At 36.3% G+C, this 15,810-nt stretch overlaps 1 protein-coding gene and 1 pseudogene across 2 annotated transcripts; both read right to left on the reverse strand.

Moving 5' to 3' along the window:
- Window positions 1-592: 592 nt before the first annotated feature.
- Window positions 593-4,151, reverse strand: LOC146469927 (uncharacterized; annotated as a pseudogene).
- On the reverse strand, window positions 3,963-15,773 carry LOC146469928 (ras-related protein Rab-8A-like). 2 transcript variants are annotated; one of them, XR_014867133.1, is made up of 9 exons: window positions 15,573-15,773; window positions 15,394-15,454; window positions 13,334-13,394; window positions 12,926-13,003; window positions 11,805-11,894; window positions 9,956-10,021; window positions 9,220-9,270; window positions 4,931-8,971; window positions 3,963-4,846 (listed from the first exon to the last, which is right to left on the reverse strand). XR_014867133.1 is itself a non-coding variant. In XM_085122783.1 (8 exons), the coding sequence occupies exons 1-8, from the start codon at window positions 15,694-15,696 to the stop codon at window positions 8,882-8,884; spliced, it is 621 nt and encodes a 206-aa protein (XP_084978909.1). In that variant the 5' UTR covers window positions 15,697-15,773; the 3' UTR covers window positions 3,963-8,881. The 2 variants fall into 2 exon arrangements, 1 of the variants encoding a protein (XP_084978909.1); XM_085122783.1 differs by having other exon boundaries at window positions 3,963-8,971.
- Window positions 15,774-15,810: the final 37 nt, after the last annotated feature.

The raw sequence follows: 15,810 nt of genomic DNA on the forward strand, positions 1-15,810 counted from the left end.
TAAACATTGGAGAACAAGTTATCGCCATTTTCACTACAGAAACAATATAACCGGTTAAAAAACACCCCCTAAAAAAACACGAACTCGGTGACCCCCATTTTTTCTATAGAATTGTAATCAGCATGTTTAGATACAACTTTCTAAGGGAGGGGTTTGGAGCCATCTTAACAAAAAAAATTAAGGTGGCTCGGAACCCCTTCAATAGAACTTTGAACAAAAATGTATTTAAATATGCTGGTTATGGTTTTATAATAATAATAATAATAATAATAATAATAATAATAATAATAATAATAATAACAATTATAATAACAACAAATTTTAATAATAATAATCTCTTTATTAAAATATTCCAAGTAAAATGTTATTTACAGGTTAAAAGTAGCTATTAAAACTTATTTACAATTCTATTTCGATAAAAAAAGACTATTTTTAAGCACATTTTTTTTTTTTTGAAGAAAAGGGGAAAAGAATCTCATCGAATTACAACAATATTATTATTATTCATTGATTTTTACCTAAAAAAAAAAACCCATCAAACTATATCATTAAAAAAAGAAACAAGGAAAAGTATGTATAAAAATCATAGGACCTAGATTTTGGCGAGGCATCTATCTAATTCGAAGTCTGCGTCTCGAACGTTGCTTCCAATTAATCTTCTGACTGTTCTTGACCCTCTTAGACAGAGTAAAGCGGACCTAAGGATTGCAAAGGATACTTTAGAACGTATCCAAGAGACAGTGGTGGCATAGTTCTCTCCTTTCTTCGCTGCGACTAGCTCTGCCAGCCTGTCATGGTATCTCTTGCACTCCTCTCCCATGCCGCCTGTTGTTGTAAAGACTAATGGTGTAAATGTTCCCTGTTCCACGTCCATCACTCTTTGCGTATACAATCTCTTCTTATCGTTCTCGTGCTGCTTGTATATCTGCTTGAGGTCCAGGTCTCTATAAGAATCAGCGTTGGGGTAACATACCGGCTTACATCAAAGAACGCTGACCTTTGTCTTTCCTAAAAACCTCTGGCTTGGATGTCTAGGTGAGCGTTGGGAGCTCTGTTAGCTCCGCTTGGAAGCGACTCTCCCGTGAGTTCCTGGAGGACGGGCTCAATCTCGACATCATTGCAGACCATGCCGAGCATGTCTGCCTCAAGATCTCTTAGCTCATTATGGCGCTGTGTTATGAAGCCGCCACGCCTGCAGACCATGGCATGATCAACATTAAAGACATCGCCACACACGCAAATAGATGGCTTGTCGGCAATTTCCCAGTCATATCTGAGCTTTAGAGCGTCTCGAAACTCGGCCTTGTTCAGACTGAAGCCCATCTCATCGATCGGTATGACTGTCAGCCAGTTAGATGCACCTTTTTCAGAAGCGAGTTCAACAGCGCGTTGTGCTAATAATAATAATAATAATAATAATAATAATAATAATAATAATAATAATAATAATAATAATAATAATAATAATAATAATAATAAAAATAGGGATCAACGACCTATTATGTTGAGAAAATGACCGCAACTTGTTTGCCAATGTTTAGGCATTTGTTTGATTCCATTATTGCTGCATCAACTGATAAAGAATTGTAGTATTAATCCATCAAATTTTTAGTGTTGGAAACCAGTGCCAGCCCCCTAAAAGTTAAGAAAAGGAAAATTTCCACATGGGAGAAACACTTATCACTGTACGTTGCTTTTCTTGTTTAGTTATTTTCTTAAAACGTATCCTTTGCCGAAGACTGAACTGTGCCTTGAATAACAACAGCGAGAAAGATCAAATGAAGGCATCTTGATTTGTGAAGGAAAAATCGCAGCACTTAGCTCTCTTTCCCTACCGAGTCGGATCAGTGGTGGTTGTATGTTAGACTTACTCGCAAGTCTTGAAAAAGCCACAAAGATCTCTGATCTGAACCGACTGATAGAGAAGCAAAGCAATTTGAGAGATTCTAGTTTCATCTTCCCCTACCATGCAAAACTCAAATAGGGTGATTCTTCTTGAATCGACGTTCAAGGTTGTACGATTTTCTCGTGCCGGGCCCCCTCACGCTTGTTGCCCTGGTCGATTGTTCCACTGACATCTCCCCAGTTTCTTCGTAGCGCAAATATTTCCTTGTTGCTTGCAAGCAATAAACTTTAATATATACCTGGTTGTAATACAATAGATACCGGCTGTTTGCTTTTCTCTAAAATAAATATTGCTTTTCCAAAACCAAAACACCCAATGCAAGATTGAGAAATCTTAAAAAAAAACATCTTAAATAAAACCCAACAAAAACTATCTTACCATGGATACTGTATTTAGAAAACTACGTCCAACTCTCTCTGTACTTTTTTCGATTATGTTATTTAGTAGATTTTCGGCAAACTTTAGGAAGTATTTCCCATAGCTTTTAAAGCAGACCAGCAGTGCTACTGGAAGGGATAACAAATAAGCTGAATAAGCTTTTCGCGCTGTAAACTTTCGTCCTTCAGTGAGTGTATGCAAAGTCGGCAGAGTTTCTTCGTCATTGATGGGTCATGATGACAGACTAATGGGAAATAATAGCTTTCCCAATAGCGTAAAACAGTAAAAGTTATAAAAGAAACGTAACCAAATTAAACTAGATTACTTATGTTGGCTATCAGCAAAGTATTGTCTTTTCCTCCTGCCATAGCCAGTTATGTCAACTCCAAAAACTAGGCGATGTGGAGAGGGATAGGGAGGTGGGGGGGAAGGGGGGTTGTTGGAGGCAGGAAGGTTTGGGTCATTGTTAGAAGAAAAGTTGGGGTGATTTTACATATTGAGAGGCGGCCGGGCCGTGGCGCTTATAGTCCGAATTTTACTGTTATAATATTGAATTGTTCAAACTTTCGATGGATAATCAGGTGTTTTCCCAAATTTTTGCCTGTCATGATCAATATACTTAGCCTCTTTGCTGGTTTTATACTTATATTGTCCCTGAATTACGTCATAACAACGTCATCATGATGTCAGAATGACGTCAGTGAAATATTTTAGTGCGTGGTCACTCGAAAGTAGTTTTAGGCTATCGGTACTCTCAAGTACACTCAATAAAAGTGGTCACGTGTGCAGAGTTGTTAAGAAAGGAACTTCCCAGGGATAGACGGCTGTACAGACAGAGAGACGCCGATTTAGAGTTGATTTTAATAGTTAACCTTTAAAGTTTTTAATTTGCAAAGTTTTAAATTTTATTAAAGGCATATAATTTATTCAACGTTGACTCTCACTTTCATCAATGATATTTTCTTGTGTATTTTTTAACTGTGAAAATAAGTCGTTTTGCTCATGTCAGCTCACAGGTTACGTTGGCCGCCCTGTGAAGTTGTTTCGCTCGGATGCATTTAATTTGTACGGTCAATATCGATTTTAGCCAATCAAGCTCTTGAATTTGATCGTTTCCGGTCCTTTTGAGACACGGCCATATAATAATGCATAATAATAATACAATGAAAAGCTCATAAAATATGACCTTGAAATTAAGTCCTAACAGAGACGTTTGCAGTTGTCACAGGTGCTCTGGGCCTGATTGATTGGGGATGGCGGGGGCACGTCCCCCCACCCCCACTTTTTCTCACTCTCCAGGTGAACTCAAGGTCTTTAATATCAAAAAGGGGATGGAGTAGCATTATTTTAGAAAAGCTGCAAAAAGTTACCCTTCCAGAGACGGAACACCTGCAAAGGCTTCTATCTATTCATTGGAATAATCCTCCAGTATCTCATGACCTACCCTGCGAGCAGAGGCCCTTAGATCTTCCTAGATAAGTCTTCCCGACTTATCTAGGAAGATCGAAGGGCCTCTGCTCGCAGGGTACTCATGACCAAGGATCGGGATTGTTTCCCGTTATTTCTTTAGACTAGCTTTGGGTAGCTAAGTGTATTTCCACTATAAACAAAGCATTTTTTTTGGCCCAGACCTAGTGGAACACAAGACTGTTAAGCAAGAATGTTCATTATCACCATCATCAATAAAAACAATATTTTATATTACTAGGATAATGGTTTGATTGTAATGAATGTTTCACAAATTCCAGGTATAACAAATAATAGCTTTTTTCAAAGGATTACATTCTAAAGTCAATAATTATTCTTAATTAATCAAGTTGATTGATTGTAATACCAAGAACCAGTTACCTACAGCTCCTGGTGGCATATTGAGCCTTAACTACTTTTGGAGTCAAACTCTATTCATGAGTACAGGTTGAACACAAACTAGCTGCCCTTCCTTGAGCAAATGAATCTCTGAAAAATTGGAAAACATTTCAAGCTTGAGAAAATTATTTTCTCAAGCTTGAAATGCTTTCAAATCAGAAATGAATGCCAGTAAGAGAAGTGATATAATTATCAAACATGAGGAAGTGGTTCATCCAATTTCTAGAAACCGATAAAAAGTTTGAAAAAATGCATCACAGCCAAGTTTTTTCAAGCAAGTTTGAGGTGTTTTGAAATCGGATGAAACACTCTTGTTTGATAGACTTCTAAATTGGAGAAATTTTCCGAAAAAAAAAAAAAAAAAAAAAAGGAGAAGAATAACTAAGCCATTTCCAAACCTCCTTTACTATTAGTAGTGATTTCCTTTTGTTTTACTTCATAAATTATTAATGAATTTGAGAAGTTCTGAGCAAGACAATTCATTTTAGAGCAGTTTTGTGTGATGACCACTCTTAACCTATCACATCTCACTCGACAAACTACTGCTACTACAGCATTCAAACCATTATTATCATAATGGCCATAATTTTACTTTAAAAGAAAACTCATTCATTTACTCTACAATAAAACAATTTTACAAAAGGAAACCTTGTATACTTATGTATAACAGTACCTAAGAGCGTGCATGAAAACACACTAAGAACGAGACTGGAGTGAAGGCATTACTCAGCAAAGAAATATTTACTTGTGTCTGCTGCAGAGTGTTTAGGGAAAACACACTAAGAACAAGACTGGAGTGAAGGCATTACTCAGCAAAGAAAAATTTACTTGTTCCTGCTGCAGAGTGTTTATGTCAAGTTTGAGGAGCAAATGTTTTTCTGTCCCCCATGTAAAACTTCCATTTACATGATTTCAGAGCAACGTTTTGCTAAGAAAACTGCATCATCCCTTTTACTCCAGGCTACATATTAAGGTGCTCTTCTTTCCAGAAAGTAAAAGAGGCTGTTGTATATGCCATTGTTGTGCTGAACACACACTGTAGCAAAATAGTTGCTGGCAAGCTTCAAGCCCACATTCTTTTACTGCACCTTTCAATAACATACAAGCTCTGAAGTTTGAGACTCAACTGTTAACTTTTCACTGGCATCAATCATTGCTGCAGACCTCTTTTGGCTCAACGGCATCAAAAGAACCCATTCTTAAGCTCTGATTGGTGGATTTTTATCACCTTTGTCAGTGCCTGTATTTTTGTGGTCAGTTGGTTGTCCAAGACAGTTGGGTCTTAAGTTCAGAGTTTGCATGCTGTCAGGTGGCACGGCAAAAACAATAACAAGTCTATACTTTCTATTTAAATGTCCTTTGTTTAGTCGTACCATTTAAGGCAGAACCAAGGATGGAATAGCTAGGCTGAAAGGAACATGAATTTAAGAAAATTATAAAATTGACGCTGTTAAGAGAGTTTAAAACCAAAGGAACATGCTCTGACCACCAAACTACACTGAGTTCCTTTGTTTGTTTGTTCATGGTCATAATTTATACTGAGCATGAATGTAGGTGGTCAATGCTCAATGAGCTTCATCGACTTTTCTGTACACCCAATACTTTGTCATGCCACAATGATAATAAAAAAACTTGAAAGGTTGAGAGCATAATCATCTTAGATCTAATTTTAAGCTGATTTTTTTTTTTTTTGCGCTTAAAAGTGCCTGAATTTTTTCATATAGCCTAAAATTTAATCAAATAACACCGCTCTGTATTTTCCGCTCCAGAGATTCTGTTGTTCAACCTCTTTCCTTGCCTTTCTTTCACTAACTCAAATATTTAGGCTCGCTTTTCTAGAAACTATACATAAACCAGGGGGGAAAACAGAGTGGTGTTCTGACTAAACTGAAAGCCACATACCAAAATCCAGGCACTTTTGAGCAGAAAAAACAAAACAAAACAAAACCAGTTGCCTAAAATTTGATGTTATAAAATGGTTATGCCATGAATCCTTCTGATAGGGAACTGCTTTTATAATACTTTCCTTCAAAGAGAAGTCTCCCCAGGCAAATTATAATTTTTTCTTGCAAACAAGGTTTGTGTGATACTGTAACATGATTGCACATAATGACAACAAGCAATTCTGCATAATATGTAGCCTGAGTAAGTAGACATTGTTTCACAGTGCCACCACTGGTCTTCCCGCGAAAGCAACAAGACCCAGTGGTGGTGCCATGAACAAGGTCCATTTAAAGAAGCTACATAATGTGACTCTCTACTTAACTTCCTGCAGAAGATAAAGATCACACAACCTCTGTTTCCAAAAGATACACAGATGTTTGGAAAAACAAAAATAATGATTTCATCTAATTTTTACGACTACCAATAGCTTCCCTCATTTCTTAACTACTGAGACAATCCCCAATCCCCACAGCTGCTACTAACTGTACAATCTCCTTCTCTCTTTTTTTTTTTTTGCCCTGTACTTGCTGTAAGTTAAGGTGGGCTCATAAACCCACTTTAATATTATATAAAACTCACAATCTAGCCTCTTGCACAAGCATTGCTTAGGTTCATCACACCTCACTCTCTAAAGGCTGATTTAGATTGTACAACTTTTGTTTACCACTCTTTCTGTTGCATACACCGCTTGCATCATGCAAAAATTGTACACAACTTCCATCATTCAACGTTCCCTACACCTACGATTGTGGTAGACTTTCAAAACATGTTCCAAAATCCTACAACATTTTACATGTCATGTACTATAAGTTGTAAGTTTGATTTACACAAAACAATTTGTATAGTAAGTTTGCCATCAACTTGACACATACAACAAAGTCATACCATCTAAATCAAACTTAACAGTGCCTTCTTAAGAATGTGTGACAAACACAAACAACTTTTGTGCAGTAAGGTCCTTAAAATCCATATGGAATTCCATTTTTCTGGATGATATGACACTTAACCACTTGAAAATGCTTAAAACACATTTTTTCAGTGCTGTCCTTAGATTTCTAAAACTCTTAATAACTGAATCTCTAAACTTTCCTGGACTGTCAGAGACTTTGCAATGAACTGATGGATCAAACAAGTGCACATTTTAACAGGTGATTATAAGCTAATAAGCACATGCATTGAATATGATCAGTTGCTAATACTACTAGGGAGCTCAATCAGGGATGACAGCAATACCAGCAAAAAACATCACTTGAAAATGCAAATTCAGGTTATTATTTTTTGAGCTAATTGCCCATTCCAGAGTTCAAAAGGAGACAGGGCCAAGTTTTTAGAAAGATCACATTAAAATTAGTCAGTTTACCAAGTTTGAGGTTCCGTTGTTACATGAAAATAATAAAACATTGGAACAATGTGCAATGTAGAACTAAGAAGGCTTTCAAAAATCGGAAAAGTTAGAGACTTTGTATGGATTTGGGCGATGCCATCTCAGAATTAGACATTTGTATGAAATTTGGGTGACCTTTGACAGGTCACAGCCTGGTTAGTATGCAATCAAACTTGGTAAACTTACAAATTTTTATGTGAGCTTTCGGTGATAGGGCTCATTTCGTCATATGACACAATTTGAATAATGCGTATACAAAGGCCCAGTGGCTTTATGAACTTTGGAACAGGCAATTCAAGGTTATTCTGACTCATTCAAACTGCACAATGTGGCTGTGTATCCGGGAACTACATGTAAATTTGTAACAATGGTGGTCAAGTGAAGAAAGAGAATGAAAGCAAAAAATAATACGGAGAAACCACGAACACTACAAATATTTTTGTTCTCATGAATTTGATCATTTCTATCATTTCATAAAGGACAGAAAAGAAATCCACCATAATATTTACAGTGTAAAATACGTACAGGGCGACTGTTGTTTTGAGGCTTTCTCACTGCTGGTGCTCAAGTTCCCTATTACTGCTCTTAGTCATCCTTTGACTAGCCTCAACAGTGATTAGCAACTATTTTTTTTTCTTCTATAATATTACTTCTAGATCAACATACATACACATCATGAAAATAAAGAGGACGACCACCCGGCCCCTGCTGTTCAAAGAGTGGATAACTTTTTCCAGCAGATAAATTGCTATCCAGTGATCCGCTGGATAGCGATTTATCTGCTGGATAAAGTTATCCAATCTTTGAACAACTGAGGCCAGAGATACACTGTAAATTGCCTTGATGTTCAAAGAAATTCTCCCCACTTATGCACAGTAGCAACATGAGAAATACATCAAGCACTGTAATGAGAAAATGAATGTTTATACTGTGGCACAACAGATTAAAAGGAGTTGAAGTGCAGGCCATTTCATGCACTACCTTTTCTTCATTTGGCAGATTAAAAAAAAATGATCACAATGTCATCACAAGTTGTTGACTGCATAATCAATCAAGTTAAATCTGTGACAGATGAATGTTGCATGTAATTTGCAGTTGCCTTTTGTGGAGACTGAGTTGAAATTCACACATCAAATGACGAACCTTAAACTCACCATTAAAACAGTTTTGATGACCTTTACATGTATGAGCCAAGGATTGCTGGGATTTACAGTGTATATATACTTTTCTTATACAAACATTCCTCTCTTGTAAATAGCAGAACACTTTCTAAGGAGCACATAGAATGACCCATCAATTCAAATGTACATGTAAGTGATATTATGGTTGGCCCTAAAGCATAGAGGTTGCTACAGATGTGTTCAGCTGTAGCAATATTCTTGCTTGAGGAATTCTTTAACATCCTACAATATTGTACAGCGGAAAAATCCTCTGGATTGTTTAGGTTGTTGCGTGACGTGGATTGTTGAGGACACTTGTGGACTTGCCTGTTCCTGAGGAAAAAGAAAACATTAAAGAGGTTTGGAATTACGTTTATGGCTAATGGCAGAAATAACCATGTAATGATGTTCATCTTACATTTGCCCCTTGCTGTTTTCATCTATGTACTCACATTTTCAGAAAACAAATGCAAATCTCATGTTTGCAATAAATGCAATTCTAAAGCTCTCTAATATCAAAGATTAACAAGAATTGATTTTGTACCATCATAGGGAAATTACTCATAGGAAGACAAACTTACGAGTTTCTTGTCCATTTTAAGTTTTATATCCCTCGCAAGAGTGAAAAACGCCTGCAGAATGAAAAACAAAAAAAAGAAGCAACCAATGTGTTAACAGTACTACAATACCATGCGATTCTTACTGCTCAACTAGAACAGTTAATAGAACAAGTCATGACTACTTTAGAAATGTTTTGCAGTATCGCCATTTCAATTGTTGTCATTACAGATGTCATTCATCTTCGTCTTCTCCAACATCATCATCATCATCATCATTATTTATTACAAATTAAAGGGGAAGTATCACGAAAATTTGCTGTCATTTCAAAACCCAAAAATGTTTGACTGTCAGCAGAAACAACGAAATAATTGTCAAGTTTGTTAAAAATCATCACCCCAGTGCAATAAAACTGTCGATTAGTGCCTCTGGCCAGAGACAGGGTTGGCCGGTTTGGATTGAAACTTGAAAAATATTAGGCTAATGTTTTTCAAGTTCTCGCATTTTTGTTTCCAAAATGCGCTAGAACAGATCACAAGTTGTTTCTTTCAAGAATTGAGTTGATTTCGTTCCTCTCGTCATTCTAGGATTATCTGGCAGCTGATTGAAGGTCTTATTTCATCATTTTTAACAAAAGATATCAAAAACCCCATGATACTTCCCCTTTAAGTGTAGGCAATCACTGGTCAACTCATTTGATACATGTTGCTTGCTTGAAGAATGAAGCTTCTTGTCTTGATTCTTGTAAAGCAAACTCACCTCTTCTACGTTGACGCTGGCTTTTGCACTTGTCTCCATGAATTTTATTCCATATTCTGTCGCCAACTGAAGGAAAAGCAAGAAATTAAGCCATGTGCATTTGTAAGTGTAAAAGAGTTATTCATTTGTAGCAAATATTCAGTCATTACCCCATGAATCACAAAAGGTGGACAGTTCAGCTTGATTTTTAAATGTTAAATCTACTGCAACCAATCATTCAAGAGATTTTAAGGATTTTCCTTTAAAATAATGTGTGGACGATTTCCCCCAATGAATTGTACCATGACATTTTTCTTAGAAATGCAGGATAACCTAGTGCACAAAATAATATCTGTCATTGAACATGTGGTCAAATATTCTTTTGTCTGAAAAGGCACACATTTGTCAAATTTTTTAAAAGTTTCAGTACAATATTATTTACAGAATGATCCAGTTACTTTGGTTGTGTGTCAACTGCTGATACTAAAATGAAGGCTATTTTTCTGGCAGAGCAGGACATGTAATCTTCCAAATCTTTATTTTCATCAGACGAAAGGCACAATTTTAATGTCCAGATATCAGCACGAGAACATTTTGAGCACTATACTGCTGTCTGGTGCTGCCTGGCTCAGAGAGCATAACTGACCGAGCCGAGAGCATGACGGCATATGTCAAATTTTAGGCGTTTTACGACTTTGCTTGGACTTGTCCGAATTTTTTCATGTGGCCTGCAATTCGATCAAAAACATTGTCCAGTATTTTGTGCATGGAAAATATGCGGCTATTTTTGATGCTTAGTGAGAGAAAAACAGTGCAAACTTGAGCCAAAAAGACGTAATGTAATTTGCAAATCACTCACATGGAAAAAATAATTAGCACCAGGAAACAGAGCATCGTTGATTCCTTTGTGTACCCAAGGAAAAATATAGTTTTTTTTGCATACATTATTTCTTGAAAACAAAACACAAATGGGCGAAAAGAAAATACAGCACAATGTTTTTCAATCAAATTGCAGGTCACATGCAAAAATTCAGACAAATCCGAGCAAGATCAAAACAACGGCCTAAAATTCTACATGGGGTTAGCTTCTGCTCTCAACTCTTCAATTTAAGTAGCACTGAGGTCTATGGTGAATTTGGTTTGCTAACACCTGACACACTTTATTGGTGCACATGACATGACAGAGGAGTCTCAACATGCATGCCCATTTTCAGCTATCTCAAATGAACTAAGTTGATTTTTTTTTCTCAAAGAAAAAAATCCTTGTTTACAGGAAATAACCTGACAAAAACACTTTCTTGAAGACAAATTCTGAGTCATCTCTCTGTATGAGCAACATGTCAGGGCAAATCTTAGAGTTGGACATTTTAGAAAAAAGACTGGCCAATGTCCAATGACCAACAAAATTACTTCCAGCACTGAAAACCTCCACTATATGTAACAGCCAACTTCCCAAAAATTTTCACAAACATGTCAGACAAATTATGCAAAGGCTGCCTGAGTTACCATTGGCGAGAAGTCTGACATTTCAAAAACTTTATGAAACATGGTGAAAAGTCTGACATTTCAAAAGCTTTAATATCAAGCATGACCAATTAGCAGCCAAGTCGTTGCCTTGTATACTGAAGTATAGATACATGTACATAAAGCTACCCACAAATAGATTCTCAAGTTGTGTATTGGAAGTTCAAACTATCTTGAGTCCCCTGATATGAACACAGTACCTCTAAATCCTGTAAAGAGGGCCCATTGGACACCCATTAGGTGATTTCTGTGTTCATCCTCAACAGTTACAACAGGACTTCAAATACCAATCTTTCCCCTTCATTCTATCATAACAACAAAACCAAGTCAAGTATCATTTCTATACCTGTGTTCCTCGTTCTTTAGACACTAATCTCCTGTCCTCCATGTCACACTTGTTTCCCAGAACCATTTTCTCAACATCAGATGATGCATGCTGCAGAATTCAAAGAAAAACAAGAATCAACTCAAAAAGGGCAAACAGGTAAACTCTTAAACATTTCCCTAGGTTCACACCATAAATGCAGTAATTTAACTGATACAAATGCTGTATTAACTTGTGATTCACCTTCACAAAGCTTCAGGTTTAAAAGGATTTAAATGTAAAAATGTTTTGACGAGCAGGGATTTCATTAAGATTTTGAACAGTTTGGTAAGAGGTTAGTGTACCTACATGCAAGCAGGATACATGTAATTTAATTGGATAACTTATAAAAAATAAAATCAAATTAAAATAAATAAATCTTAAATAAAACTTGGATAACTTTTGGTCCTCTATTGAAAAACTTGGTTGGGATGTTAAGAGAAGCTTGGCATGCAAAGTCGTGGTCAATTTGCCCAGCCCTGGATGAGATACACTTGGTCATACTTTTATGGCATTTAAACTCATCTACGCAAATGACCTTTGCTTGAGTAAATGCCACAAAAACAACTGCATGGAAGCATCACAGAGTGCCCCTGCTAGAACTCACGAGCCGCCCATGTCCAGCGCACAACAGGACTGCTCACCAGCATTGTCATGAGGTTAATCTTGCCTAAATTTCATTTATTAGACTCATTTGACATTTTCTTCAATCCAAGTGTGATCAGTAGTGCTTGGCTTTAATACATAGTAACTCGAGCACTTTTCACTTCAGTGGCTTTTAAATGATATTTTATTTTCAGGAACTTTTAGAGGATTATATTTTTAAGTAGTAATATTTGATGGATAATACCTTTAGTGTGGCTTGATTCTTGCTCACAATGCGAAACTTTGGCAATGAAAAACATGAGCTAAATGGATACTTTAAAACAAACACGTGCCTGTGCTTTTGTGCACATGTAGCTGGCTTATTTCTTCTAGCTGTATTAATTTGCCCTGTAAATGCATATATTTTATTACATAATTTTTATCTTTTAACTGCCCCCACCAATATTTTAATTAGTTTACTATAATCTTAACATGCTTCTACTACAAAAGTCACTCACCTCCTCGATATTTCTGATCCAGTTCTTGATATTCTCAAACGACTTATCGTTTGTGATGTCATAAACAAGCATGATTCCCTGAAGTTAACAAAGCCAAGAAAAAATATTAAATATTCTTTAACCCACCTTCAACTACATTTCTGTTAACTTGAGTTTCTTCAGCATTATGGAAATCATGTTAAGTCCAGTAATGGGTATTAGTGGTCTTAACAACTTAAAACCAAATCTTGCTGGGTTGGGTGATACTTTGCCAACAAACTCAATTTACACTTATACATACAGCTTAAATTGTCACAAAATGACCAAAAGGTGGACTCATAAATTCAAAACAAATAAAAATTGAAAAATTACTGTAAGATTTTGAACTTCAGGACTCTCTTTGTTTTTTATCAGTCCTGTTCAGCTTACCATGGCTCCACGGTAGTAAGCAGTGGTGATAGTGCGGAACCTCTCCTGGCCAGCGGTGTCCCTGAAATCCAAAAACAAAACTGTATCATTTATCTGAATTTTGCACATTCACTACTGTTTTGTGCTCTTGGATGCATTACAACAACAACAACAACAACAACATTCTATTAAAAATTAAAAATATAATCTCCATAAAAGGCATTTACATACATCACATACATGTAGGCACAAAACTTTGCACATCGGCCTTCCCTCACGAGTATAAAAAATTGATGCCTTCTAAATCAAAACTATGCTGTTCAGTCACCAAGTTATTTCACCTACAAGCCAATTTGTCAACTGCAAGGTTATCACCAAGGATGCTAGTTCACTTTGGGAACACAATTTAAGACGGTACTCAATATTAGAGACAGTACATTTCTTTTTGATAGGAACATCTAAAAGTGTAAAAATACCAAAAGAACAAAAAAAGGCTAACTAAAACAGTCAGAAGACAGTTGTAACAATGGAGTTTCATCTATTACTTCAATGACATCTTATAACGGCAGTTACTAGAAAGGGGGTGATCCACCTATTGGAAAGGGAAGTAGCAAAGACACTGCACTACAGTTTTACATGTAAGTACCAATACCTGTTAAGCTGCTTGAGCAGTTAGTTAAATAACCGGCTTCCTTAAGCAGTCAACTGAACTATTAGACATTTTAGCAAGAAATGCTCAGCTCTCTCAATATAAAAAGTTACCACTGATTTTATTTCCTCTAATAGATCATTGATTCGCTGTTTTAGTGCACTTCACACCCTCACCAGTCCTTCCGTATACCACCACTATTACTATTGAACATTTACATTTATGTTTACCTGGTCCCAGCTGTTAAAAGCATGATAAAGCTACATGTAATCCTGGGTTAGTGTGAACATTGAGTCCAGCTTAATCACTAATCAATGAAGATTCTTCAAAAAGTTAATTTTGTCCTTTAGTTTTGACTTAAACTATTAATAAGCGTTAGTTTAAGATCAGCATTTAAAAACATTTTTTTTAACAAGCAAGACAGAAACTCGGTTACTTTTAATCGCGGATTAGCGTTAATTGGCTTTCAAACAGCCAGGCCCAGGAGTTTATTAACAAATAGATTGTAAAAACCATCCTTGATGATATGACTTTGCTGGCATAATATTATGCAAATAAGATGAGCCATTTTTGACAAAACAATTATGCTAACTTTCAATTTATCACGAGTCTTTTGGTTTATTTTTTTATATATATATAAAAATGACAATGCAAAAAGCTAAATAAGGGAGGGCTCCACAAGTGCCTGTGCTGGTTAATTACCATCAGCAAATACAAAGAGGATAACCAGCAACTTAGACTTTGAAAATGAATAATCAGGACAACAAGAATGGCAGATTACTTTGTTTATGTTTACTTAATGTGCTTTCCTACTCTCTAAAACTTAATGACCAGCCCTGATCAGATGACACTCACATGTTTCCAAAAGCACTGCACTAAAGGTCATCACAACTTAATTTTAAATTATTAGATCATCATTGTTTGAGAACAACGATTTAGCTGTGCTGCTGAATGTAATATCACCGTAATAATTAAAGGTAAGAAGGTAATAAGGTTGGAGGACATTTTCAGTTAGTATATTGAACAGGTTTCCAAGTATTTACGGAAAACTATACAAGGAATGCACAGCGTTGCAGCACTCCTTCAGCTTAAAGCTGATAAACAAGTTACTTAAATAAATTTGAGCTTAAAGGCAACAGAGAAACAAAATATTCGCTCAGACAAGTTTGCTCGATCGAATATACATTACAAGTAGACTTACGCTAAGATAAAATAAAAGCTTGTATATAAAATAAAAGCTTGTACATAAGCTTATTATAATTAGACATCTCTTAACGAATTTGATTTGGCAGAAAAAAATTTCCTTAAGTCGCCATAGCAGCTAAGAAAAAGAGCAATGGCTAAGTTGGCTCTTCGGTGGCTCATTTTAAATTGAAGCTGCCTACCAAAAAGTACCATGTAAATTCTGCATTTAGATGTCTTATTTACTCACCATATTTGAAGCTTTATCTTCTTTCCATCTAATTCTATTGTCCTTATTTTAAAATCAATGCCTGAAAACCACAAAAGAACCCTTTAAGTGTGCTAAGTGAAGCCGAAGCCGCCTAAATTCCAGAGCAATAACAGCGAAGAAACACACAACCTCTTGCAAGGCTTCCGAAACACACTGACCTATGGTGGAAATAAAAGTCGAATTAAACGCATCTTCTGAAAATCGGAATAGCACACAGGTCTTTCCCACTCCTGAGTCGCCTATTAGTAATAGTTTGAAGAGAAAATCATATGTCTTTGCCATTCCAGAGGACTGCTAAATGATTTCTCTTCTTCCTGTCTTCTTGACTTTACAACAACTGGGCAGGCGTGGCCCCTCACTGCGTCTGCGTAGTGAACAAAATAAATGGTAACCAGG

Source organism: Pavona decussata, unplaced genomic scaffold, assembly GCF_977016875.1.
Source record: "Pavona decussata unplaced genomic scaffold, jaPavDecu1.1 SCAFFOLD_115, whole genome shotgun sequence".
Lineage (NCBI taxonomy): Eukaryota > Metazoa > Cnidaria > Anthozoa > Scleractinia > Agariciidae > Pavona > Pavona decussata.